This window comes from Zeugodacus cucurbitae, chromosome 6, assembly GCF_028554725.1.
Source record: "Zeugodacus cucurbitae isolate PBARC_wt_2022May chromosome 6, idZeuCucr1.2, whole genome shotgun sequence".
Lineage (NCBI taxonomy): Eukaryota > Metazoa > Arthropoda > Insecta > Diptera > Tephritidae > Zeugodacus > Zeugodacus cucurbitae.
In genome coordinates this window covers 50593913-50619785 of record NC_071671.1, presented here as the reverse complement: position 1 = coordinate 50619785, position 25873 = coordinate 50593913, and the positions used below count along the sequence as shown (strand labels likewise).

The following is a 25873-nucleotide window of genomic DNA, read 5'->3' as shown; positions in this document are numbered from 1 at the left end:
CAGGCAACTTCCTTTCCTTAAGTATTTCAGCTTTGAATAAAGCATAAACTCGAATCTTTTCATATCCGGTGAGTACAAGCACTTAAAATCATATGTATTAAACTTTTTTCACTAATTATCGCATATTTCACTGTATATTTTTGCAAATACAAATTAATCCACTTCTAACCAGAAATCTGTCAAAATTAAGCTAAATACAAAATGGTCGGATGGCTTCTATTTCGTTTGTGAACTATTGTGCATAGCAAAAAGGAAGTAAGACCACACCAAGTTTGAGTGGAGACGGAAATTATTACACAATTACGGAATCAAGCAATTTTTTTCAATTTGTTAGACATGTATTTCAATTCTCCTGTATCCTTTAAAAGATTTATATTGCTAAAAGCGATCTGTATAAACACAATTTTAATAAAGAACATTCTATATCCGGGTTTAAGAATCACTTCCCGTAAAAACGACTTAAATTAAGAAGACAATAAGCCATTCACAATAGCGCTGTGAACTACGGCGACCAATTGAGTTGCGAACCCGACTATTATTTGTTGGTTGGAAACATGGGTGCATTCAGTTTATGAATTATAGCAAATAACACAAATATTCTAATTGGAATTGTGTTTGTATCTAAACAATAATTAAGATTTTAGTAGTTACATTTATTCCCAGATAATCACACTAACAATAAAGTAAGCCCTTACAAACATTTTGTAATAAATAATTTATGTAAAATTCACCAACATATTTATAGCAAACCAAAAGGTTTGCGCAAACATTTTTAATTATATTTGATGCGCATTGTGAATGACTGATAGAATAAGAAGTTTACATCCAGTTGAAAATTGTGCATGATTTATATTGCCTAACTGCAAAGTTTTTATTAAAAAACGGCAAAATTCATAAAGTTTCACGAACTATATTTGTGTAAAATGCCACCAAAGCTGGTGCGGCAGATTTGTGTTGAAATTTTTTCGCTCAATGTATAGACAAGTCAGCTGTTTGGGCCAACAAATCAACGCTGATAGGCGATAGGCCAATTATATTTTTCAGGCAACTTAGAACACCTATTGTTATTAACAAAGATTAATAATATTAAAACACGTATTGCAAAACTTTTCGGGCAATTGTTTAAAATCGCGGCAGTGACTTATAAGGTCTTCTTCGGTTTCGTTATACGTAAAATCTGGAGTTGAATTTTATACTATGGCAGACAATGCAGATAATAGAGGTGATACACCTGCCCAACCACCCTCGCCCCCACAGCAACAACAACAACCGCAGCCACCGCCACAACCACAGCCGGGCGTAAATATTCCCAATATCAATGGGAATGTGCCCAATTTTGCTAATGTATGGAATGTGGATTTAACAGCGAATCCATTTAATTTTAACAACAATGTTAATCGTGCTGGCCAAGTGAGTGAGCTTGGAGTTGTTGAAATATTAAAGTATAAATTTTATAAAATGAAGGGTGTTAGTTTTTTGCAGAAAGTAGTCTAGTTTAAAGGTATTCTTAGATTGCTGTAATATATTTGGGTCGCTTAAAGTTACTCGTCATTAAAATTAACAATGAATTATCGTGAAAAATGAATAACAATAACAAAAATTCTAAATTGCAAATATGCAAATCAATATATCATTGTATAAATGTGTATATGTGTATGCAAAGTGGAATTTTTCTCATTAGATTGTTAGTTATTTGTTATAATAAATTAATTCATAATTAGCTCAAAAAAATTAATGTAAACGATTTTTAATACCATTTTGTAATTTTCTGAAATATTATTAACATTAAATTAATTATTGTTTTCAGAATAACCTGATGAATGTACGTGATCGGCTGTTTCATGCCATTTATTTCAAGATTGCTCTCATGTATGCACAAATATTTCCCAAGTGAGTGAATTGCAGCTTTGCTATTTTTGTTGACAACTTGCTAATTATTTATATTAATACAAAACATATTTATGTCTTATTCCTATTTTACTAAGGCCGCTGCAACGAGTTTTGGAATATTTCATATTGCTGAAGGCATTATTATTCTTCTTCGCTTTGGTATACATACATATGGCATTTATCAAGAATCCTGCGACATGTCTGCAAAATGTCAAAGATTGGCCACGCGATGGAGTGCTAAGGTAAGCAGCAACTTATTATTGCTTTAATTTTCATCACTAATATTATTTTTTTATAGAGTTGAAGTTATACCAAATTTGGAGAAGCAGCGTGATTTGTTGTCCAAGACCAAAGCCAATGAGCAGCTGGTGCGTTATTTGCAGAACTATTAGTAAGCAGCATATATATTAATTCTTTCACTTGCATTTGGCTAAAACGAAATTTGTTTTCCCGCCTCATTTCCAGTCATTACGGCATTGGTCCGCAAACTAAAATCAACCATGATCGACTCAAACAATATGAACGCACTTTGACACGCTCCGGCTATCAATTACGGCCCACATATACCTATTCGAATGAAACTTTAATCTACTATTTCAAAACGGAGGCCATAGCTGGACAAACAGCTGAAACCAAAGTTGCCGAGAAGGTGGAAAAATCCGACAGTGATGATGGTAAACGTTCAAACGTGGCTAATTTTATAAAAATGTAATAAGTAAGCTTTCAGATGAACAGTATATCGTGGAATATTCATTAGAATATGGACACTTGCGTTTATCATCAGCCACACGTAAGCGTCTGAAGATACCAGTGCGTGTGGTGCAATTGGATCCGATGACCGATAAATGTTTTGGTGATAAATTTAGTAAATTTCTGCTCAAACAGCTTTTGGGGTATGTATTCTTACTAAATTTATATAATACAAAAAATACTTTATTTCATATGTTTGCAGTTACGATGACTTACTAATGTCCTCGGTGCGTGTGATTGCTGAAAAGGAAGATAATAAAGGTTATTTGCGTAATGTCATCACTGGTGAACATTATCGCTTTGTCTCAATGTGGTGGGCAGCATGGAGTTCATATCTAACAGCATTTTTTGTAATGGTGCTTTTTGTAAGTAACAAAGCTTTCAAACATAATTTCAATAACCGAAAACTAATTTATTTATCGCTTCACTTCCAGACATTTTCTATTTCAATGCTTTTACGCTTCTCACATCATCAAATTTTCGTCTTCATTGGTAAGTTTCTTTGTCTAATTGGCATACGTTGGTTTTGCAGTTATGTTTTTACATTTACAGTTGATCTTTTACAAATGCTGGAATTCAATGTGACTGCGCGTTTTCCTATTGCACCATTGCTAACTGTAATTTTAGCTCTCGTTGGTAAGCAAACGCTCTTAAGTTTGATCAATTAATTATTTTTTACTTAAATTATATATATTTTGTGCTATTTCTTCTTTAAGGAATGGAATCAATAATGTCGGAGTTCTTTAACGATACAACAACGGCATTCTATATAATATTGATTGTTTGGGTTGCAGATCAGTACGATGCGATTTGTTGCCATACGAGCATTACCAAACGCCATTGGTTAAGGTAAGTGTTATCGTTGTTTTTAATATTATATTATTTAGACCAGCTGATAAATAGAGTTACCAGTGATTTAGCAAGAAAAAGGTTTAACTTCCCTCCAGAGAAAAAATCATCAATGTTAGAGATATAAGTTAAATAACTATCATTATCTATTACCAATTGTTGCTAGTATTTCTAACAAGTTGGACAATTTCTAACAAGAATCAAAATAAATGACTTCAGAGTTCTTTGTCATCTAAAAATTAAAACGATCCTTCCGGCAACTATTCGAGTTGTTGTTGTTCTAACGATAATCTAAACCTGCCTGTGTCGCCAAGTCAATTGTCATCGAAATTATCTAACAGGAGGCCCAGGAATCGAACTGTTTCGACAGAGTCGGCTCAAAGTAAGTGTTAGACGGGTGGGGTTGATTGGTCGATCTGAACGTGTTTGGATCGGTAAGTTATTGCATTCGACTCGCCTGCGCCTATATTTTTTGTTGTTGTAACGACACATCTCATCTTATATCTATCTAACGGCAGAAAACATTTTCTAAATAAATTTGAAGAATATGCTGCGGAGTTGACAGCTCTTGGCTGTCCATCGGGGTCCGTTTCGCTTGCGTAGTTGCGAATGTCGTGGACTTGTCTCGCTTATGATGATGAAGGGTTGTTTACATTGAATATATTTTTCGTCCAGAAGTACCTTCTATTGGAGCAATCAGATCCGTATCCAAAACGAAATATTTTTAAAAAGCACAGATGTAATTCTTTGACTTAAAGTGAAATCGTATGTGCCTTCCAGGGCCTACAACAGTTTTCTCATTTGTAGACGACTTTAATTTTTATTGTTGTTGTCTCACCAGCTATTCCAGAAGTGACTTCCTATAAGACATTCAAGACTTAAACCAAAGGCACAGCATTTTATAAATATCATTGAAAAATAGAGTCTATCAGCCTCAGCCAAAAATTGAGAATAGGCCGGACACTATTGAAAAAGAATGAATTTACGGTGTCAAATTGCTGCTGCTAGCAGGTGTAGCTCAAGTTGTCTGACAAGAAACGGCTTTTACTAGCAAAGTTCCGTTGTGGATACTGTTAATGGTTGAATAGCTAATTATCCAGACCCAGCCTGGACATAACCACGTCAATATACCTAGTCAAATTAGTAATTGTTGTTGTAACTTAGCTAAATATATTTTTATGGAGTCTGAGAAGTTAATAGTCGTTCACCGAATATGAATCCGAACCTGTTCCGTTTACGTAGTCCCTACTATTCTTTGAACGGACCGGTAATCAAACTGTTAAATGACTTCGCTAGTTATACTGATATCACAACAACAACAACTTTACAGACCGCAGTGGGATTTGTAAATATCCGTCTCAGTTAGGATACTTCAGTCTTTGCTGTAAATCTGAATCTGCTCAGCTTGTGAGATATCAAAGCGATGACGAATCGTGTGATTTGTTTTTTTTGTTAACATACAAATTATATGGTTTGTTCAAAAAATAACGGGAATTTGAAAATTTCAAATTTTTATTATGAGCTGAGGTACGATAGATTTTTCAATTGAATTAATTGCTTACTTTGTCTGTAGCAGCTGTTAAGGTTGGACGTGTTTTTATGAGTTTGGTGATTTTCGTTTTTTAAAAGCTCACACTTCGTTGTTTATTCGTGAACTCTTTAGCTTCAGTCTCCATATTTGCCAGACATGACTCCGTGTGACTTTTTCCTATTTTCAAAAGTAAAGAGAACCTTAAAGGACCGTCGTTGCACAAGCATACAAGAATTTGCTTGAAGAGCCAAAGGCTATTCTAAAAATCGAGTTTGAGAAGGGTTTGGACGATTGAAAGAAGCGTTGGCATAAGTGCATAATATCGAAAGGGGGCTATTTTAAAGGCGACGACATTAATGTAGACAAAGAATAAGTATTTTTTCACGAAAAACCAACACTTCCCGTTATTTTTTTAACACACCTCGTATTATCAACTTTTAAGCTTAGTGTAATTGATTACTAAAAATATAATCTCAAGTGTTTGTACTCTTACGTAGTTATTATCGACATTAACGAAATATTTGCATACATAAATACATACAAACATACATATGCACATGTAGGAACATACATACCTAGCATATTTTAATCTGTAAAGTAATGACATGTGATACTGCTTCGGTAATTTGATAGGGGTGGCAAAGTGAAAAAACCATAATCTCAAATAGTTTGAGAACCAATAGTATACGTACGTCTATAAATACACACATTTTCATGTATCTATATACATATGTATATATATTTATACACCAATGTAGTTAAATGAGTTTTGCCCATAATCTAACCCTTTTCCTAGCAATCGACAGCTATAATGCTAAATATTTGGCCAACACCCTATCATTACATGCCTTATTTACACGCCCATCCCCCTCTCTTCCAATGAAATTTTCCGCATTCTTTCAGAAATGGAAATTTAAATATTTTTACCGATTAACTGTGATTTTAGAATGTAAGAATGCTTCCAATGCTATTTTTAAAACATTTTATATTATATTGTGTTTGGTTGTTTTAACGGTTTACTAAAGACATACATATATATGTAGATATGTGTATGCTTGTAATAACGGTACTGGTATTTTGGGTTATTATGTGCATTTTAAAGGAATTTTTTCTTCTCAAAGCAGTTCGAAATTCTTTTCTAATGTAGGTTTTCAAGTGTGTTGATTTCTATTTGATTTTAAGGTTAGTTTTTTTAATAGTTATTGTGTAATGTGTATGCAAACTATAAATCATTTATTTGTACTTTTTTTCAATTATAAAAAGAATGATTTTAAAATTCAAAATAAATTTTTAATACCATTTAAAATATCTATGTGTTATTGTTGTTGTAGAAACAATTATTCCTCAAATAGTTTTGAATACATTATTGCTGTGGAGGTTATACATTTTTATTCCGTATACGTCTGGTTCCATTCCGGGACTGTAGACATGAATATGGTTGTAAGGAATTTTCTAACTTGAATCCTTAAAATCATGTTGACTTAAATTTTGATTTTTGTTAATTTCTGTAAAGGGAGTTTCAAAAGGGACGCTACAAAGGTAGACCAATAGGAAGAGGAAACGACGCCATATTTTTTCCCGCTCTTTTAACATTCAGTAAGGCTTGCCATTTTATCATTGAAAGATATACGATCTAACGACGAGTCGAAATTATTAAAATTTACTACCGAAACTCGGCGTCAGAGGCCTCAACTTTAAGAGTGCAACGTCTAATTTATTTATAACCGGATGTATATACCACCAAGGTTTGTTGACTTAGAGGCATACCCTAAAACTATATACTAAGTGGGGATTTATACTTCGCATCACTTGGAGGAGTACTCAAATTTTGGCAACAAATTCAAATTAGTGAAGAGTACTTGACTTTCGTAAAAGAACCCGAAGGACACAGATTTATTTCGTCTTAGGCCTATCTCAGAAGTATTCCGAGAAGGTACTGTTTTCTTTTGTTGTTTGATGTAATATCTCTTGAAGAGATAAACGTGCAATTTCGCCTTCTGGACTCTTACCCGTCTTTTTAAGGATCCATTAAAGTAGTATGATTTAATTTCCAGAAAGTCACGGTTTTGAAATTTTCTTTGTATAAAAAAGAAAGCAGTTGGCGATAAAATCATGTTTCTCCACCATGTAAGAACGTCAAGTCCTCAAAACAACTTGGCAGAACGGCTTGTCAGCTTGGTTCAAAAAACACTAAATTTACACATATTTCTTTTTTTTGCAAATTTTTTTTTGGTGGCTTGTCTTTTAATTGTGCGAATCCTTTTTAATACCGAACAGCTGTTGGTTTTCTGTTGATGCCAAAAATAAACTCGGATTTGTGACGACAAATATTAGAAAACACCTTGTCGCAATCATAAGTAGCCTTTTACCCTTTATTAAAAATCTCACATTTAAATCTCTTTGATGTTCTTAATCAGCTAGCTTTTAACCGTTCGACTGTCCATTTGGCCTTTACTTTTTGTCAACTTGAAAAGCTAAACTCCAATAATGCGCTTGTTACCTTTTTATTATTTTGTGTCTAGATAATCATCTTTTTAGAGGTCCTCAAATAATTTCGGCCTTAAACAATTATATACCTATGTGTTTGTAAACATTTCGTTTGTTTTCTTGAAGGGTGTCAGACTTATAGGCATTCAAAAGTGATGAAAATCTTATTTAAAGATTTTAATTTTGGTGAACCCTTTCCTTTACCCTGAAAGGCTTTTGAAATTTAATAGAAATATGAAGAGTGTTAAAGTTGCCGGTAACAGTATATTAATATTTATATAATAAACTCGAGTTTAAAATTTCTCATGAGTTTGAGAAACTCCGAATTTAACTTTATCGTATGATAAATAAAATTTCATCACGCTTATATGCAGAGTCCCTTCTACTGACAATTAAACCGATTTTATGTTTTTTCTTTCGTGTAAAACACGGCTGATTTAAAACTAAAGACCACAAAATCTTAAAATAAAAATTCGATTATGTTGAATATTACTGCTAACTACTTTACTATAATCGAAATACATTTTTGTGTAGCGTTGCCACCTATTAAGGAATGTAATGCTGTCCAATTGATACGGTAAAAGAATTATTACTATATAGTCATAAAACTGGAGAGGTTTAGGAAGGTTAGGGTAAAAATATTTTTCAGAAAGTTTTCCACTTGCCTTCATTTTGTTTGTTTAATTAAATTTGTAAGACTAAAGAAATATTACAATTGGGCAGCATATGTGGGTTTAAGAAAACATTTCGTTAATAATATTTTTAAAAGAGGTGTCCCCTATTTCAAAATTAACAAATAAGAATTTTTAATTAAATAATAATAATCGCAACATATTTGCTACGAGAGTATTATAGTTTTATTCATATAACGGTTGTTTGTAAGTCATAAAACTAAACGAGTTAGATATATGGTTATATATATCAAAATGATCAGTCCGTCCGTGCAACGGATAACTTGAGTAAAAATTGAGATATCTTAATGAAACTTGGAAAACATGTTCCTTGAGACCGCGAGAGGGTTACTTTCGAAAATGGGCACACACAAAATAGCGAAAATCGAAAACACATAAAGTGTCATAACTAAGCCATAAATAAAGTTATAAAAATAAAATTTGGTACAAAGGATCGTCCAAGTAAGAGCCATATTTGGATGTAATTTTTTGGGGAAGTGGGCGTGGCTCCCCCAAATCAGTTTTTTTTGTATATATCTTGCAAAACAATAAAGCTATATAAACCAAACTTTCTGTAGTCGATTCCCTTACGTACGTCATCACACTCGGATATCGGATAATAACCACGGTTAGGTTGAAAATTATTAAAAGTGAGTTTACTCACTAACGAAAAACGTCAGAAACACTAAAATACTGCAGAAGAAATAGCAGAAAGAAGCTGCACTCAGATTTTTTTACAAAATTGAAAATGGGCGTGGCATTGCCCACTTATGGGTCAAAAACCATATCTCAGGAACTACTCGACAGATCCCAATGAAATTCGGTATATGATATTTTCTTGACATCCTGATGACACGTGTGGTAAACGGATGAAATCGGCTCACAGCCACGACAACTTCCCATATAACTCAATTTTGAATTCCATATTATTCCTTCACTTTATAATATATACATACATAAGGAACCAATGAAGATAGCGGCATAAAACTTTACACAAATACTGTATATGATCTGTGGCATTACCTGTGAAAAAATTTTCGATATCGAACTATAACTTTTCAATGCTCCAGATATCGAATATGAGTGCTCAGTGCCTTATGGTAATTTTTCACCAAAAATAACGGTAATTCTCTCAGATATCTTAATTTAATTCAGTCTCCATATTCGCCAGATATGACTTCGTGTAACTTTTTCCTATATACAAAAATAAAGCGTAATCCTAAAGGCTATCCCAAATATCGAGTTTGGTACGTGTTTGGACGATGGAAAGAAGTCATGGCATAAGTACATAATATCAAATAGAACTATTTCGAAAGCGTTAACATTAATAGAGAAAATGAATAAATTTTTTTTCATAATTTTTTCTCGAAATCCCATTATTTTTTGAACACACCTCGTATAAAATACATTTATCTATATGGAGTTTTAAGCATTTAATTGAATGCCCCACCCCCCTTTTGAACTGAAATTAGAAAGAAAAAACTTTTCAGTCATAACGAGTTTGTTTTCAGAAAGTACAAAGTACTTAGCAATAAAATTAGTTGGCATTACTTTTCAAAATGATTATGAAGTTATTATATTATATGACTGCACATACATAGGTAAGAATATATAATTATACTATATATGAACATATGTGTGAGTGAATCTCCAGTTGTAATTGTTACACGTAAGCTGGCGTTGCTAAGAGCTGACATTCAGCGTCGACACAGAGACAGCATCCCAGCGCCCAACGGAAGCTCAGCGTCAGTAGACCGAGTTTACCCGCAGTGTGGATGAAGTAGTAGCTGGGACATACGCCAAAACACTGTCAGTCCCTGAGCTCTATGCTGTAAGCTGGGCTTACATTTGCCGAAATTGTTGAGAAATTATTTGCAGCGCGCTTTTAACTGTGTTGACTGTTGTCTTCTGGCTTCTGCCGCGCGTTATTGCTAATATGGATTTTTTAAGCGTATGCCATGAGCTCGAGTGTGTGGGTGTGGATGTGGGGGGCGCAGATCATGCGTTGACGGCGGTGGCATGTTGAGTATTTGTTGAATTCCTGTACACTTGTTATAATTCCTGCACGTTGTTGGCCAGTATTGTATGTGTTGTTGTACCTTCGTATGGGTGTTGTTGGAGTTTTTATCTGTTGCTGTTGGTGTGCTTATAAACGCTTACGACTGCTTGCATCATAGGTATGCAGACTCAAACAGGCCCACATACATACCTACTAACTAACTGGTTTATATGTGCATGTGGAGGTGGATGTTTGTATGTAAGTATATATGTATGTACATGTTGCTGGCTTGAGCCACAATGCCGGAAGCAACAGATTGTTGGTGGCTATGGTGATGTTGTTGTTGGGCTGCAGTTGCCATCGTTAGAGCGGGTAGCGTTGGCGGTTAAAACTGTAATAAGTATGTTGTTACATTTGTTGTTGCACGTATTTATGCTTTCATGCGTGTGTGTGTGTATATGTGGTAGACGACGCTGAGGTCATGCTATTATGGCATATTCTTCCCGTATGCTTCCACTTGATTTCATATCTTTAGCCAACTTGCCAGCACACACACACTTATACCAACAAAGAATATAACTGTAATACATACGTGTGTGTGTGGACGTGTGGGTGTACGTATGTATGTATGGATGCCTTGTTGGTTGTCGCTTTTATGGCTTTTGTTGCCATCATTGTGTTGCTATTATTTTATTGCTATTGTTTTTGTTGTTGTTGGTATGGTTTCTGCTGTTGTTGTTGGTATGGTTTCTGCTGTTGTTGTTAAGACTGTGTTGTTGTTGTTGCTACTGTGTTATATTATAACTGTTTCCTTTGGTGTTTTTCGTTGTTGTTGTTGTTAGGATTTTTATTGTTGTTGTTGCTGCTACTGTGTTGTGTTATAACTGTTTCCTTTGGGTGTTGTTGTTGCTATTATTATTCGTATTTCTAGTTTTGTTTTTGTTGTCATTGTTTTCTCCTGCTTCTCTGCTACTGTTTTTCCGTTGATTGAGATCACGTTACGTAAAGCGAAATTGCGTTAAGTTGTCGTGTCGTGTGAAATGCCAAGTGCTTCAAAATGATGGCAACCGACTAAGAGCTAGGGTTAGTGTTACGAGGGGTGTGTGGATGGCAGAGAAAGTGTTTTGTATTACTACGAGTATGTACCAATGTGCTAAATGTAGCAACGCGCTTGAGTTCTTTTTTCCTTATTTTACGCTTGTTGTTGCATTATGTATGTGTGCATTTTTTGTTGCTTTTTGTTGTTGTTTACTTTTGTTCTCGCCACCACTCACCCGCACACATTGTTGGTTGCTTTAACGCTTTTCTCGCTGCTGCTGCTGGTGCTTCGGTTGTTTGTTTGCTTTCACATTTCTAAGGTGCAGTTGATGGGTGTACATAACTGGAAAATCGCTTCATTATCGTCAAAGTATACCTCAATTGTTGTTGTTCTTGGTGTTATACCTCTTGTTTACTGCTGTTACTGTTATTATTGTTTGTTACCCATTATTCAATGTGTTTTTCTCTGTTTTCTGCGTCAGTTTGCTTTTTTTTACGTTTACACGCACTAATTTTCATCGGAACACACACTCCTACGCATGCATACAGTTCGATATATAAATAATTGCGAGGTGTGTTCAGAGAGGGGTTTCGAGAATTTTTTTACTTAATTTTTTTTCTTCGCAATTGATATTTTAGAAAATTTTTCTAAGTTCACAACATGTATTGTTCCAAAGCTGATACCAATAACATCTTCAGGTAGCTTTGTTTGCCGGTAGTTTTCCACTTTTGTGTATAAAACATGGTTTGGATTAAAGAAACAACTTCTTCCGAATGCTATTGAATCAATGGAATGGAAAAGTTAAAGCCAGAGGAACAGTTCACACTTGGACAGTTGTAGATAGATTCTTTCTCATACCAAAAACTCCTAAAGATGGATCTAAACCCTCATATACCGCCAAAACCTCTTGAGTCCATGCCAAGATCTCTGATTGATTGAGCATTGATTTCTACTCCGGCTAGTCAGGATACCTATAAGGTCATAAGTGTTTCTTAGTTTAGGTAAGGTTAGAATAGGTATAAAAGTTGATTCCAAAGATGGCGATTACACTTAAACAGTTGAAGATAGATATTTTGTTTTACTCTTAAATATGCTTCTAAATCTTATGTCTCGTTAAAGTCTCTTGAGTCCATACCAAGATCACTGAGCTCTTTGATTTTGACTCCAGCTAGTCACGATGGCTAAAAGTATGAGATCATAAGTGTTTCTTAGTCCTTAGCTTTGTATTCTCGTAAAGTAGATAATGTAAAAAAGAAGTGCCCAAATGAATCTAATTTCCTCACGTCCATAGAACATCGATGACCTGATGACATAAATAAAACCGAGCAAATTCGAATACATGTTCCAAGATATTGAATTTAAATATTGAGAACCCGAAGGCAGTAATATCTCGAAAACACTCGTAACCTAAAAACGAAAATGGTCGTTTTTTTTAATAAATTAGGGTGAGCTTGTACCCGATTTTAATTTGGAGTTTCCATTGTCCACGGCTCGGTGGAACTGTGCACTTTTACTGTCTGAAGCTGTCCATTGTTTCTAAATTGGGACCTGCGAATCTGCTTCAATCAAGGAATTGTATGTGTTATATAATTTTTGTCGCAGTTACGTTAAATTTCCTGACATCTTCAACCAAGATTACTTTGGGCATTCAAACAAATCTTGCTCGGTCAAATTTCAACTTCTAAATTATTTAGAACTACATACCGGTTTGTGGAACTTCATCAAACTAGTGTATCTTCAAGTAATTCCAATCTTCTCTTATTCTGTGTAATTTATCCGCTCACGCTTCATTTAGTGCCAACGCAAAAAACCTTTCATAACTCTCTTCAAAATTTCCAATTTACCGTTACTTTCTGAGTTTAGTCGTACACCTTTTTGCAATTGTAGGCGTGTATGTATTCACTATCGTTTATTTGCGCTTCTTTGTATTTGTTTTGATGCAATTTTCATCCTTCCCACTTTGCTAATGGATAATATTGCGACATTTTTAGTATTCCACTCCCCACTCGTTTCCTTTGTTGATTCATAGTTTTTATACTTTCGCTAGCAACAGGTATGCTCATGTTTATGCATTTGTATGCGTGTTCGAGAACCGTTTCCCCAATGGGAATTTGCAATTGCATTACCGTTTTTTGTTAATAAATTGATAGCTGTGAGGCCGCATCGTATGCATATGCAGTGTTTTCTGACTACCGAACAGCTAAAGTATAGTTAATAATATCACCTCTGTGAGATTCACCTTCCAAAAGTATCCGTCAGTTCGATGCATTGAGTGTATAGCCTATATCTTCTATACTTGGTCTTGTATTTAGAAGTTATAGATCTCGCAAAATCTTAGGTTTGTTGCGTTATATCCATTATAGCTAATGTATTCTAGTCTGCTAAACCGAAGGCACATAACAGCTGACACGATTAAACTTATGATCTCGACTTTAATAATCAAGACGATCAATAGAAGTCATCGGATTACCTTTACTGGACCCGTGTTTTTTCCCTAAATGCCGAGGTCTCGCGTCGATTGTTATTTTCTCGGTTTTAAAAACCATAGGAACAATGCTCATACAAGCGGATTGGTTCGACTTGCAATCAGACTGAAGAGTTCTGATAATAGACAGTCTTATAGCAAATATCCACCATCCTGTCTCTGAGAACGCCTTGGTTCAAAGAAAAAAATGGACAGAATATAAAATAAGGATTCATATTAAACTTCTATATTTATGACTTTTAGTTTTATGAGAAGACGGAAGGCCTTCACTCTTACAATGTTGTGGTATCCAGAGTTAGCGAACATATTAACTGATGAATATCTGGTCCTGCTCTGTGGCGTTGAATTATTCTTTAGTACTATGGCATTTAGGTTGAAGTCGGTGGAATATTCTTGGGAAGAATTAGCAAGTTACAAGTTTCTGAGCTTGTTTCGACAAGATTCTTAGCTCGACTATCGGTTGTACTTTTAGTCATAGTAGTCAACATCGGCTACAACTTTGAAGTTATATCTACACAGAAAGTAATTTCTTTGGATTACGTTCTGATCTCGTTCATTATAATCTCTCCTTTCTGGTAAACATACACACGATGCTAACTTTAATAAATTCTTTCTTTTATGCTGATAATATTTCCCACTGGGACATTTACGTTTGCATTTGTACATGTTTTGTCTAAATGTTCCGAGCTCAATATGCCCTTATCAGCTGTGTACACACCTTAAAAAATAGTTGATATACATGTAGTTTACAATCCCACATGCAATACACGCCGTTATGTCTATTCATAATTTTTTTATTAGAAAAAATAGTAATTTATGCTATCCGTTAATTCCTCCACTCATTCCAGGAAAAGATTAATTTTATACTGGCAACATTTTTTATACCTAGGAATATAGAAGAATATACTCGTACTTTCAATAGAAAAGTGGAACCTTAACGTATGTAACCCACAAATGATATTTATTTAAAGGTATTTCCAAATAAATGGGTTGACGGTAGGTGTTTCTTGTAAAGAAATCATATTATTTATGAGAATAGAATAAATAGCATCAAATGGGCGTTGCACTTTACACTTTGGCATGGAACTCAGTTTAGATTGACTTCAAGTGTATCTGTAGGCATCGAGCTGCTGTAACTGCAGAACACCTTTCAAGAAATATAGTAACGGCTAACCAATTTCCGGTAGCTATATACATATGAACGATCTGCTCTGAAGTGGTTTAGGCAGTATCTTCTTCGTAATGTTTAGTGTGAGGCCACGAGGCACAAAGGTCGGACCAATGAAGATAAAAACTATTTTGTTGTCAAATTTGTCGGTTAGGTGTTGTCTGTAAATAATGGTTTCGTGCTTCTCGCTCCATGGGGTACGGGAACAAAGTTAAAACCTGCAAAAAGTTGAGTTATTGTGGGATAAGTGAAAATGATTGCGTTGGCTTCGTTATTGTACTCATTTTCTTGACCGAATACTTTATTTTGGACCAATCTCCCGATATTTTCATTGGTTATTACAAAAACGATTGACGTTTTGAAAGCCTTCTTTACGAGAGATATTATTATAAGAGGTCGATGCTTATTAGAAAATCTGCTAAAGTTTTGAGTTCATTCCGTACTAAAGAGATTATTACGAGAGGTTGTATATTTAAAATTTCCTCATAAACAAAGATTAGATAATAAGATCTTCTTCTTTATTGACGTAGACAGCGCTTACGCGGTAATAGCCGAGTCAACAACAGCGCGCCATTCAACCCTCGTTTTGGCTATCCGGCGCCAATTTGAAATCCCAAGTGCAGTCAGGATCCACCTGGTATTTCCAACGGCATTGAACACTTTCAAAGCTGGAGCGTTTTCGTCCATTCGGACAACATGCCATAGTTAATAAGATATTCTGAGTGAAAATAAAACAAATGTTAGGACCGGTCCTTTTAAACTGTATTGGTTAGATTTAGTTTTCTCTTGCTTGACATCGTCTTCTAATTTCTCTTAAAAATGGGCTCAACAAATATCGGTTTAGTCAGGTACTTACATGACTCTTCTGGAAATATATCAGGCATATGTCGAGAAATTGTCTATATTTCATTTTCCAAAACTCAAATCTCTATTGCGACAAATGAGCTATCAGTGGTGAAACCCGGATCCCGTTATCGAAAATTTTATCCTCGTATTGGATTTTAGATGCTAGTTTGGTCCGTGTCGTTATTTTGTCTTCATGAGCAAATTTTAGATTGAAATTATTTTAGGTCGCTGAGGAGATAGTTCTTAAACTGTTTATCAAGGGAAGGCTCCGTGTGAGTGGAATCGAGCAGTGTGAGGTCTGCTAATACTAATATTGGAGTAGAGCGGCCTCTGTGGGAATCAAATTATAAATTTGCTGTCAAAGATTTTCCACAAAATTGAAGAGTGTGTGTGCTATTGTTGTACCATAATTGCAGTGTATTTGCTTTTGTTGTTGTCACACCGATTGACAGACCTGCTAAAACCACTTTCTTTGTCACATTTGATTGCACCTTATGATATGCGTTTTCATAACGATATACAATACATATACAAACACACATACATACATACAAACCTAGAAGCATTTGCATATACTCGCACTCATTGCATTTGCTGGCCTGGCCTCCAAGAACGGCGCTTTGTTGCGGCTTCTACGTCGACAAATTCAATTCAACAAACGAACGTTTTGCTCGCCGTCTTTTCGCTACATTAACAAAGCGAATGAATTGGAAAAGAATCGACATGGAAAGACAGATTGTGCGAAATGTGCCAACGAAAACGTGTCCATAATGACGTGCAGTTGAGAGTGGCGTTGCGTTGCGTTGAGTTGCGTTAAGTTGGGTTGAGTGCTTGAGTCCGGTTGTCCTCGCGGTCTAAGACTAACACGTACACACACACAGACATTCTCACACTGTTAAGTGGTTATAAGAACACGCAACAACAACAACAAACAACAATTTTCATCGCTGGCGTCGATGAAGCCCCGGCATTGGCAACAAAAAAAGTTAAACAGTGAAGGAGCGTGAGTGACGATGTAAGGGGAACAACTTGCATATACATATGTATATACAGTTGCTTGTATTTGTTATTGTAAAAAAATATAAAAATTATATATACTGTACAATAACAACAGCAACAAGTTAAGCTGGCATGTTGAATTGTTGTGTGTGTTGTTGCTATTGCCGCCACCACGGGGCCGGTTGGCTATCATATTAAGGATACTGTGGTCACAATCAACTCAACTTTAATTCAATAACATAATTCACTCGACCACCTATCAACGCACACCCTCTACTTCGTCGTGCGCTGTTGACCAAGTCGCCCGCCGTCCCGCCTGTCGTTTCTCTCCCACTCTCTCTCTCTCGTAACTGATCGGCAGCCGATGAATTTGTACGTATGTACCGAGTCGCCAAACTGCAGTGCACACACAACAAACATACAAACATATGCCCCCTCTTTTGCCCCCTTCCCCCTCTCCAATTGAGATTAAAGTGGAATTCGCCATTTTCTCTTGCAATGTTTTCTATGGCAATTATTTATATTATTAAACCTGAAGAGTTATCCAATTGTTTGCACTACTAAGGTGGAGCATTTGTTTTCTTCGCTCCTTCTCTATGTGTGTATGTGCCTCTTTATGTGTGCTTGTGTGTGTAAATCAATAATGTACTCATATAATGAATCACTTTTTGCGCTATTTCTGGGGGCAGGAAGATACTTGTAGCTTATATTTCGATTGTTTTTCATTTTTTTCCTTTTCGTTGCACAAATACAACAGAAAACACACACACTCGACATGTGCTCAAAAAATAACGGGAATTTCCAAAAGTTCAAATTTCCAAATTTTTTTTTTTTTAATATGTTGTTAGACATGTCCCTGAAGTGCGATAAAATGTTCAACTTTCTAAAAGTTTCTTCTTCTTGACTGGCGTTGACACCGCTTACGCGGTTATAGCCGAGTCCACAACAGCGCGCCACGTATCCCTCCTTCTGGCAGCTTGGCGCCAATTGGTTATACCAAGCGAGGCCAGGTCCCTCTCCACCTGGTCCTTCCATTGGAGTGGAGGTCTCCCTCTTCCTCGGCTTCCACCAGCTGGTACTGCATCGAATCGAATCTAAAAGTTTAGTTTTTTAAAAGCTCACACTTCATTGCTTGTTCGTGAATTCTTCGCCAAAAATAATACTGTAACGATGCCCCAGTCTCCATATACGCCAGACATGACTTCGTTTGATTTTTTTTATTTCCAAAAATAAAGGGAATCTTGAAGAGTCTTCGTTTTACAAGCATACGTGCGAGAAATCAGTGAAAGAACCATGGTCTATCTCAAAAATCGAGTTTGAGAAGTGTTGCTACGTGAGGAAGAAGCATAAGGCATAAGAGCATAATATCGAATGGGCACTATTTTAAAGGCGATAACATTAATATTGACGATTGAATAAAAAAACGAAAATTCCCGTAATTTTTTGAACACACGCCATATACTCGTACATGTAATCGAATCAACCATTTTGGGTGCGTTTGTATACATATATTTGTTTTTCATTTAATGTTGTTTGAAACAACTCATTTTGCGGCTTCCACATCCATTATGACTTGTTGAATGACCCATTTTATTTGGACAAAAATGGAAAAGAAATGGTGGCACAGCGCCTAAGGCTGGCTAACAGACTGGACGTACATGCTTTGGTGGGAGAGTAGCTTTGTGAGGTGGTGGGGGCGCAGCAGCTATTATGAAACCATTTCAGCAAAGTGTATTGTGTTCAAACATACAGACACTCTGACTTACCGTTATGGTCAGTTACCACGCGCGTATCATTCTTTTGCACACTACACACCTATGAGTATATTTGTATGTGCTGTTGCTGTGTATTTATTAGAAAATGTTAGACAAACAGCGTGTCACATGTTGATTGTTACGAGTGCGTCAACGCCGTTCCGTTTCATAATTCGTTAAAATATTTGAGTGGTGATGTCTACATAGTGTGAGGCGTTGTTTCGAGAACCGGTATTGAATGTGTAACCCTTAGTGTCCATTCCACGGCTTTTGTTTAACTGGAAAATGAGGTTAGAGAAGAAAGATTTTTTTCTTGTTATTATTTTTCACAAGGGATTTAGGTTTAATTGTGGAGAAAAATGGAAGAGTTTTTTAATGATTTTTTAAAATATAATTTTGAAAAAATCAAGACAAAAATTTTAAATAATAACCTTCAAAATACAATTTAAAAAATACCAAAAACTGATATTAAACATTTATGTTGTCCTACCAAAATAATTTCAAATGCAACTCTTTTCCACAAGTTCAATTAAGAAGTGAATCAAAAATGTATGAAATAAATGTTACGAGATCCGTTTGAAAGGTTGTTTTTCGTATGAAATATATATTTTTAGATTATGGGTGCAAGTTTGTTCCATGAAAACTTCCAAAATTTTAGAACATTTCCAAATGAGATCTCAAATTTACCCCAACCTTTCTACAATTGATCCTGGTATAATAAATGAAGTAATGTGATCGTAAGATGAGTTGATTTATATTCCGATTTATACTATACTGTTGTCTTCTCTCTCATTTAAAATCCATAAATATTGAGTTTATGTTTGTCGTGCTTTCTCCAACAATTATCTCTCATTTTATCCTCATCTCTATTTCTATCCATCCAATCTACTCTTCTTGTCAAGCCATGAAATATTTTTAATCTGCCGAAAAGTTCAAATTTTTCGCTTTAAGAAATCTTATGAATATAAAAAGATTCATTTCCATAAATCTTACAACATATTCTTCAGAACAAGAACTTCAAAACCCTAACGTTTATATTGTCCGACTACTAAAGGATCTAAAGGATTATTTCGATCATGCTTTTAAGGTAGAGAATAAAAGAAACACGTTGTTAGGAACTATATTGTCCAACTTCTAAAGCTCATTGACTATCTCTTAGCAAATTTATTAAAAATTTCCATAACACTTAAGTTTCTATATATATATTTTTTTTCTCTTATATTTGCAGATTCTTCTTTTTGTACCATTTTGCGTTTTACGCTTATCATTATCGTTTTAGTGGACAAAACAGTAGTTTGGCATTGGTATCCTCTTGGCTGTTTATACAGGTGAGTAAATAAAGGTGTTATCTTAGTGGTTCTTGATATTTGTCATAACTCGCAAACTTATTCGATCGTCTGATAAGTTGATTCCAATTCGAAACAGCAAAGTACAACAAAATCTTCGTAAAGAAGTATTTTCGATATTCTATTGCCAAAAATGGTTAACGTCAGTTCATGTCAAAGCAGAATGGATTTAAGTGTGAAACCCGTAGTTTCGTTCGTGGTTCGTCGCACTTGTATTTGCACCACAAGGAATCTCCTCAAATTAATTTCAACTCATGTGTTCGTTCGTAGTGGCTGGATCCTTATACGTCTTGAACTAAAAGCATCTAAATACACAATGCCTAGAGGTTTGATAAAAGAAACAAACAAAATTTTAATTTTCGACCAAATTCAAATTTGATCTTTGGATCTTCAATTTTTAAGGTATACATTTTTTTTTTTTTCAAAATAGGCTAAAAATATCGAATCTTCCGTAATTGATGTGGCTTAAAGATTCTACTTCATCTATAACTTAATACTCCAGAAGTTCAGCACAAATTAGAAAAGGGCTAGAAGATAGAACTTCTGAGATTGGACTTTAGTACTTTTTCTCTCTTTCTCAACATTACTATTATTGCGGAATCTCATAAATTCCGAAATGACAATAAATTAAGTTAACAATAATTTAAGCTGGTACCTTTTACACTCTATATAGCGGTTATTTTAAGCCTGCCTGCTGCGATAACTGAAATATATACGAGTACATTATGTATTAGTATTTCGCTGCGGCCCGATTGGAATGTGATTTTGTAGTTCACCGCGTTCACAGTTATACTTGTCAACTTTATGGTAAAATGAATTTGACATCCGCAGCTTGTGGCTACCGTTGTCAATGTATAGTTATGTCTAGGTCACGTGTCTTCTATATGTACATATGTATTTACACCCATATATGAATTTATATACATATAATACATTCGCGCACTCTGATTTAGTTGGCGAAATTGTTGTAATCGAGAATGCTGATGCAGATGCGCTGATTCACGTGCCGTTTATCGATTTTATGCGGAGTCTTCACGTGTCAGGAGACCCACTGTCATATTGCTTGCTTGTGCAAATACTGTCACAGCTCCAGTCTGTAACTGTGATGGCCCAAAGTTTGGTGTGATTCGACTGCTAACGGTGACTAAAGCAGGCTGTTTTAAAATATATAAATGTAATATAAGATAGGCTTGTGTGCTAAGGTTAACCTTTAATTTGGAAATATCTATTGAGCTCAAGACGTTATCACGTGCTTCTCCATTAAACGCTTAAAGACTGTAAAGTTTTGTCTTATCTAGCTCTATCCGAATTTCAGTTTGCTTCCAAACTCTGCGAAAAGCTATTAAAGCTTATCGTGTTTTCTTCTGTTACACGCGCCACATCTGTGGTGGTGCTCATCCTGCCTGCCACTACATTTTAAGACGGTTGTTAGGAAAACCTACTTGATTTCATACTCAATCCGAAGCTTCACTTTCGGTCGGTATCAAAAAGTTTGTGCGGAACTCATATTTGTCCTATGCTGTAAAAAGAAAGAACTTAAGCAGAGTTTGGATTTAGTTTATGTTACAAATATATAACCCAAAGTACAGAAGAGAAAGAAACAATTCATATATAGATATGTTATATATATCGTCAAGTCCATCCATCTATTCTTTTCGGATCGTTGGTTGGTCTTATAGGGCTCGTATTTCTTTTCAATGGCTGGATGGATGGCTCCATCTTAAATGCAATGTGGATGTAAAAGATAGCGTCGAGTTAAGATTCCCATTTTTTGTTTATCGTCGATACGTACATCTTTAATAACTAATGCCTTGTCTTTTATGGATCGATCCTTGGTCATATGAGGTAGAAGATTTCCAAATCGGCAAAACGATTAAGACGGAATGTTTTTTATCTGCTATGTTCATATATAATAGTTATTCTTTACCTGTGAAAGATCGCGGCTTAAGTTGATCTGGGCTCTGATGTTTTGATTTACAAATCATCTCCGCTCTGGGTTTCATCCGGGGAACAGGGCCTATCTTTTATCAATCGCAAGATTTTTGTATTTTCAGACGTCTTCAGTTCAAGGATTTCAGAGGTTCTGCCGAGATTAAGGACTACTTCAAACTAAATTTTAATTCATTGAGCTCTGTTTTGCTTTGGCATACTCATAGATAAGACATCAAATTAAAATATGATGATCGCACTGCGATCTAAGGTCTATTGTGCCCAATTGCCCTTAAGGCATAGATAAATTTTGAAGCCATGCTATATACCACACTGAACGAGTGTCCGACCAATTTTTAGCTGATGCCGATGCTTCATTTTTTTTTTGCCAATACTTGCCGAGCCTGATTTATCGAGGATTTTCCAGTAAAAGAACATCTTTGGAACCGACGCAAGGAAACTTCATGTTTCTTGTGAGACATATTCTGGTTTCGTTTGATTGGGGGTTTTTGTTGACAAATTGTTGCCAGTTTTGAGTGGAAGTGTCAGAGTTATATATAAACCTATTCAACTTAATTATTATTATATAAAACAAAAGCAAATCAATTCACCAAGGAAGCCACTTGATCTTGCAACCAACTAGCTAAGTTTGCACGGCTTCACGCCGCACACGTGGACATCCAATTTGCCTTGCCTCATGTCTTACATAATAACATAATATGCCTCATTCTGACAATTAATTCCACATGCAACTCCACTCTTCTCTCTTCCCTCCCACCGCCGTTTAGCACTCAATGTTTTACTTTTTCCATCGTTACGAGTTGCCTGTCATTATTCAACAAGCGCAAATACTTATCATAACAAACAATCAGAATGTGGCGGGGAATGGCGCACAACAGCAGCAACAACAACAATTGCCTGGTCAGGGACGACCGGCTACCATACTGATGGGACGTCTATTTCGGCGTCCAGCTGCCGCACAGCAACAGCAGCAGCAACAACAACAGCAGCGACAATTCCTCGAAGCTCTGCGTAATCAGGCGCTCATCCCCTATGTCGGTGGCTTGCTGCAGCGACGGGGCGGCGCAGTGGAGACGCTACGTCGCACGCTTTTACAGCGTGGCTGGACGGGTCCGCCACGTGTTCGCGTGCAAATCGCCAATTTGCAGCGCATTAATTTGCGTTCCATTCAGATAAATCCAGCGAATCTGGATGCGATCGCCCGCGCAAGCGACGCAGCTGGCGGTGAGGCGGTAGCAGGAGGAGCTGCAGCTGCATCAACAACGGTGAATGTTGGTGGCGATGGTAGTGCTGGTGGTGGTGCCGAGGGCACAATTACTATAAGACAGGTGGAAAATACAGATGCGCCAACGAATGGCGCAAGTGGTAGCAACAGCAACAACAACAGCAACACCATAGGCATCACAATCTCCTTCAATACAGCACCGCGTGAGTTGGGTGGTGAGGTGAGAACCGCCACGCTGGTGGACAATGGCGGGCCAACTGTATTAGCTGCTGCCACATCGTCGGCGAACGAGTTGACAGCAGGAATTACTACGGTGAATGCTGGCGCGGAATCACAACCAACGTCAACAACACCAACAGGTAAATATGTTTACAAGTTAATTTGTACATTCCTTTGGCTTTATTTCTTCTGTCCGTGCATCTCCGGGCAACAATGAATGCTCAAATACTCGTGCATACCGCCTGTTATTGTAGGTTAGGGTATGTTGTTGTTGGAATGATGTTGCTAAGAACATATCTCTTGTTGGTTTAATATTAAATAAAGTGGAATTTGTGGCATTTTGATGCTTGCTTAGGTCCGGGGTATGAAGTTTAAAAATGTACCAGATTTGTAGGTTCGTTTTTCCAAGCTCATGTACATATTTTAGTAGACGATGCCTTTAAACATTTTAAGCATGTCCTTTGATCCATTTGCAATAAGAGCTTCCAAAAGTTTCCAAGCTCGCACTTTTTGAAGCTTGACATTACCACTTGTCTAAAAATATACTTAAGTACCTTAGAAGGTACGAATATTAATTTCATAACAATCGGATGATTATGGAATGGAATGCAAATACCTTTAGATTACGGGGAACTGTTGAGGTCAAGCTTTTCTTATTACTTCTTAAAAGAGAGCTTTGTTTTGGTTATCTAATGTCGGACCACATAAAAAGGATTTGAGGGATCATGAAAATCGGTAGTTAGTATCTCGTACATATGTTAGGGTCGAGATTAGATAAAATTGTTTGCGGCCTCCTAAGCACAAGAGTGTTAATGTTTCATAAGACTTGTACCATCCATAGAAAGGACCTAACCTTCATCAAATTTTTATAGATGGTTGTTGGGTATTTAGTAAAGGATATTAAGCCCCATTGCAAAAGAAGTGTGAAACCTGCAAAATTTAGTGTTTTTCTCCAATATATTTAATATTTTCTGATAAGTATTAATTTGAGAGCAATCTAAATTGGTCGGTCATATATTACATAGACACACAAAAACAATTCTGGTTCTGACCTGAAGTTCTTACTATGTGTACCTACTGTTTTTGGGTTCCCTGAATCCGAATCTGAGGTTCATTTAATCTCATCAGATAAGGGTTTTGACATATTCCCAAAAAATCAAATGACGAACAGTTTTTGTAAAAAATCATCGGATTCGCTTTAATCTTGTTAGGGGGTTTTCGGAGTCACGGATTACGATTTGGTGTTGATTTTTTTCGAACGATTTTTCGATTCGCTTGAAACTCGTTACTCGTGGTTTTCGCTGATTATTCGGATTTGGATTCAGCGACTTCAAAAACATAAGACACATAGTACGACCCCCAGGTTAGAACCAATTTACCAAATTTTATTTGTGTGGCTGTGTTTTTTTTTTCAATATTTTTTTAACAAATTTTCTTTTCAAACCCTTCAATTTCTCAGGTGCTGATTCCAAAGAGCAGGCAGCGCAGCAAAATGAAACGAACACCGCAGTGACAACCGCTGAGAAAGACGAAGTGAACGAGCAGAACCTGTCCCAAAACCCCATTAACCAAATTCAACCAAATTTGGATATTAACAATGAAGCGCTACTTAAAGAAGAAACTGTTAATACAGTTGATACACTGGCAAATGGTACTTGTGACAATGCGAGCGGTTTAAACAGCCAAAAAGCAGAACATTTAGAAGAGCACTCATACTCAGCGAGTGCAACAACAACTTCAGCCGAATTGACTGCAGAGAAGACAACAACACTTGAGCGCGAGCCAGAACCAGAACCAGAAGTGGTGGCCATATTAGACACGTCTGTGCCACAACCTGTGCTGCTACCAACAACAACAAAAGTAATGTCTGAAGCGACAGCGTCCACAGTCACGACAACAACAACAACATCACCAAACACGCTTGCCGCACAGCTGACAGCAGCTCACCTGAGCCCGGCTCTAGTAAATGTTATACCAACAACTACAACCACAACAACAGCTGAAACAGCGTCAAGTGTACCAGACGAAAGCGGCGGCATCGCTGATATCGGAAATGCCGACACCGCATCCGGACTCGTGTTTGCGAAATCCAACGCTCCACTTGCTGCAACCGAGAACGCGACCGCCCCGACACAGTTGCCCGCGGTAGAGCGGTCAACGGCTGCTGACTGCGTCCACAATCCTCAGGACGCGGCTTCGGCGTGGTGTGCTGTCTCTGCTCCGAGTGAGGAGGTGGAGTCCTTAAATTAAGCGCGAATTACTTACTTATATGTAGCATATGCTTGTCATAATGACTGGGAAAAAAAATGTTAACCAAACAACAGTTACGAAACGAGAAGACCTAACAAATTTTTAGTTCATTTATGTATGTATGTATATGTAAGTGGGTATGAAATATGCAACATGTATACTTGTATTAGACATTTTTATTAGCCTATAATTTGTATAAATAACTATTTTTTTTTTGTTTTATTTTATTTTTTTTTTAATTAAGAGAAGAAAAATTTGCTTAAAATAATATTTTCCAAACCAGCACACAACATTAGCAGCAGTGTCTTTTATTTAAAGAAATGTTTCCATGTATTATCTTTTTTATTATAACGGTTATTGATAATTGAAAATCCGTTTAATCAAATAGGCAAAAGCAGTTGTCACAACAATCAAA

General features: G+C 36.2%; 1 protein-coding gene across 2 annotated transcripts; it reads left to right on the top strand.

Moving 5' to 3' along the window:
* Positions 1 to 802: 802 nt before the first annotated feature.
* Positions 803 to 25664, top strand: LOC105214524 (uncharacterized). 2 transcript variants are annotated; one of them, XM_054233331.1, is made up of 13 exons: positions 803 to 1410; positions 1808 to 1890; positions 1986 to 2132; positions 2189 to 2281; positions 2356 to 2564; positions 2618 to 2783; positions 2843 to 3005; positions 3075 to 3132; positions 3193 to 3276; positions 3357 to 3489; positions 19697 to 19796; positions 22532 to 23348; positions 24812 to 25664. In XM_054233331.1, the coding sequence occupies exons 1-13, from the start codon at positions 1198 to 1200 to the stop codon at positions 25456 to 25458; spliced, it is 2913 nt and encodes a 970-aa protein (XP_054089306.1). In that variant the 5' UTR covers positions 803 to 1197; the 3' UTR covers positions 25459 to 25664. The 2 variants fall into 2 exon arrangements, with proteins under 2 accessions (XP_054089306.1, XP_054089305.1); XM_054233330.1 differs by having other exon boundaries at positions 804 to 1410; positions 24668 to 25664.
* Positions 25665 to 25873: the final 209 nt, after the last annotated feature.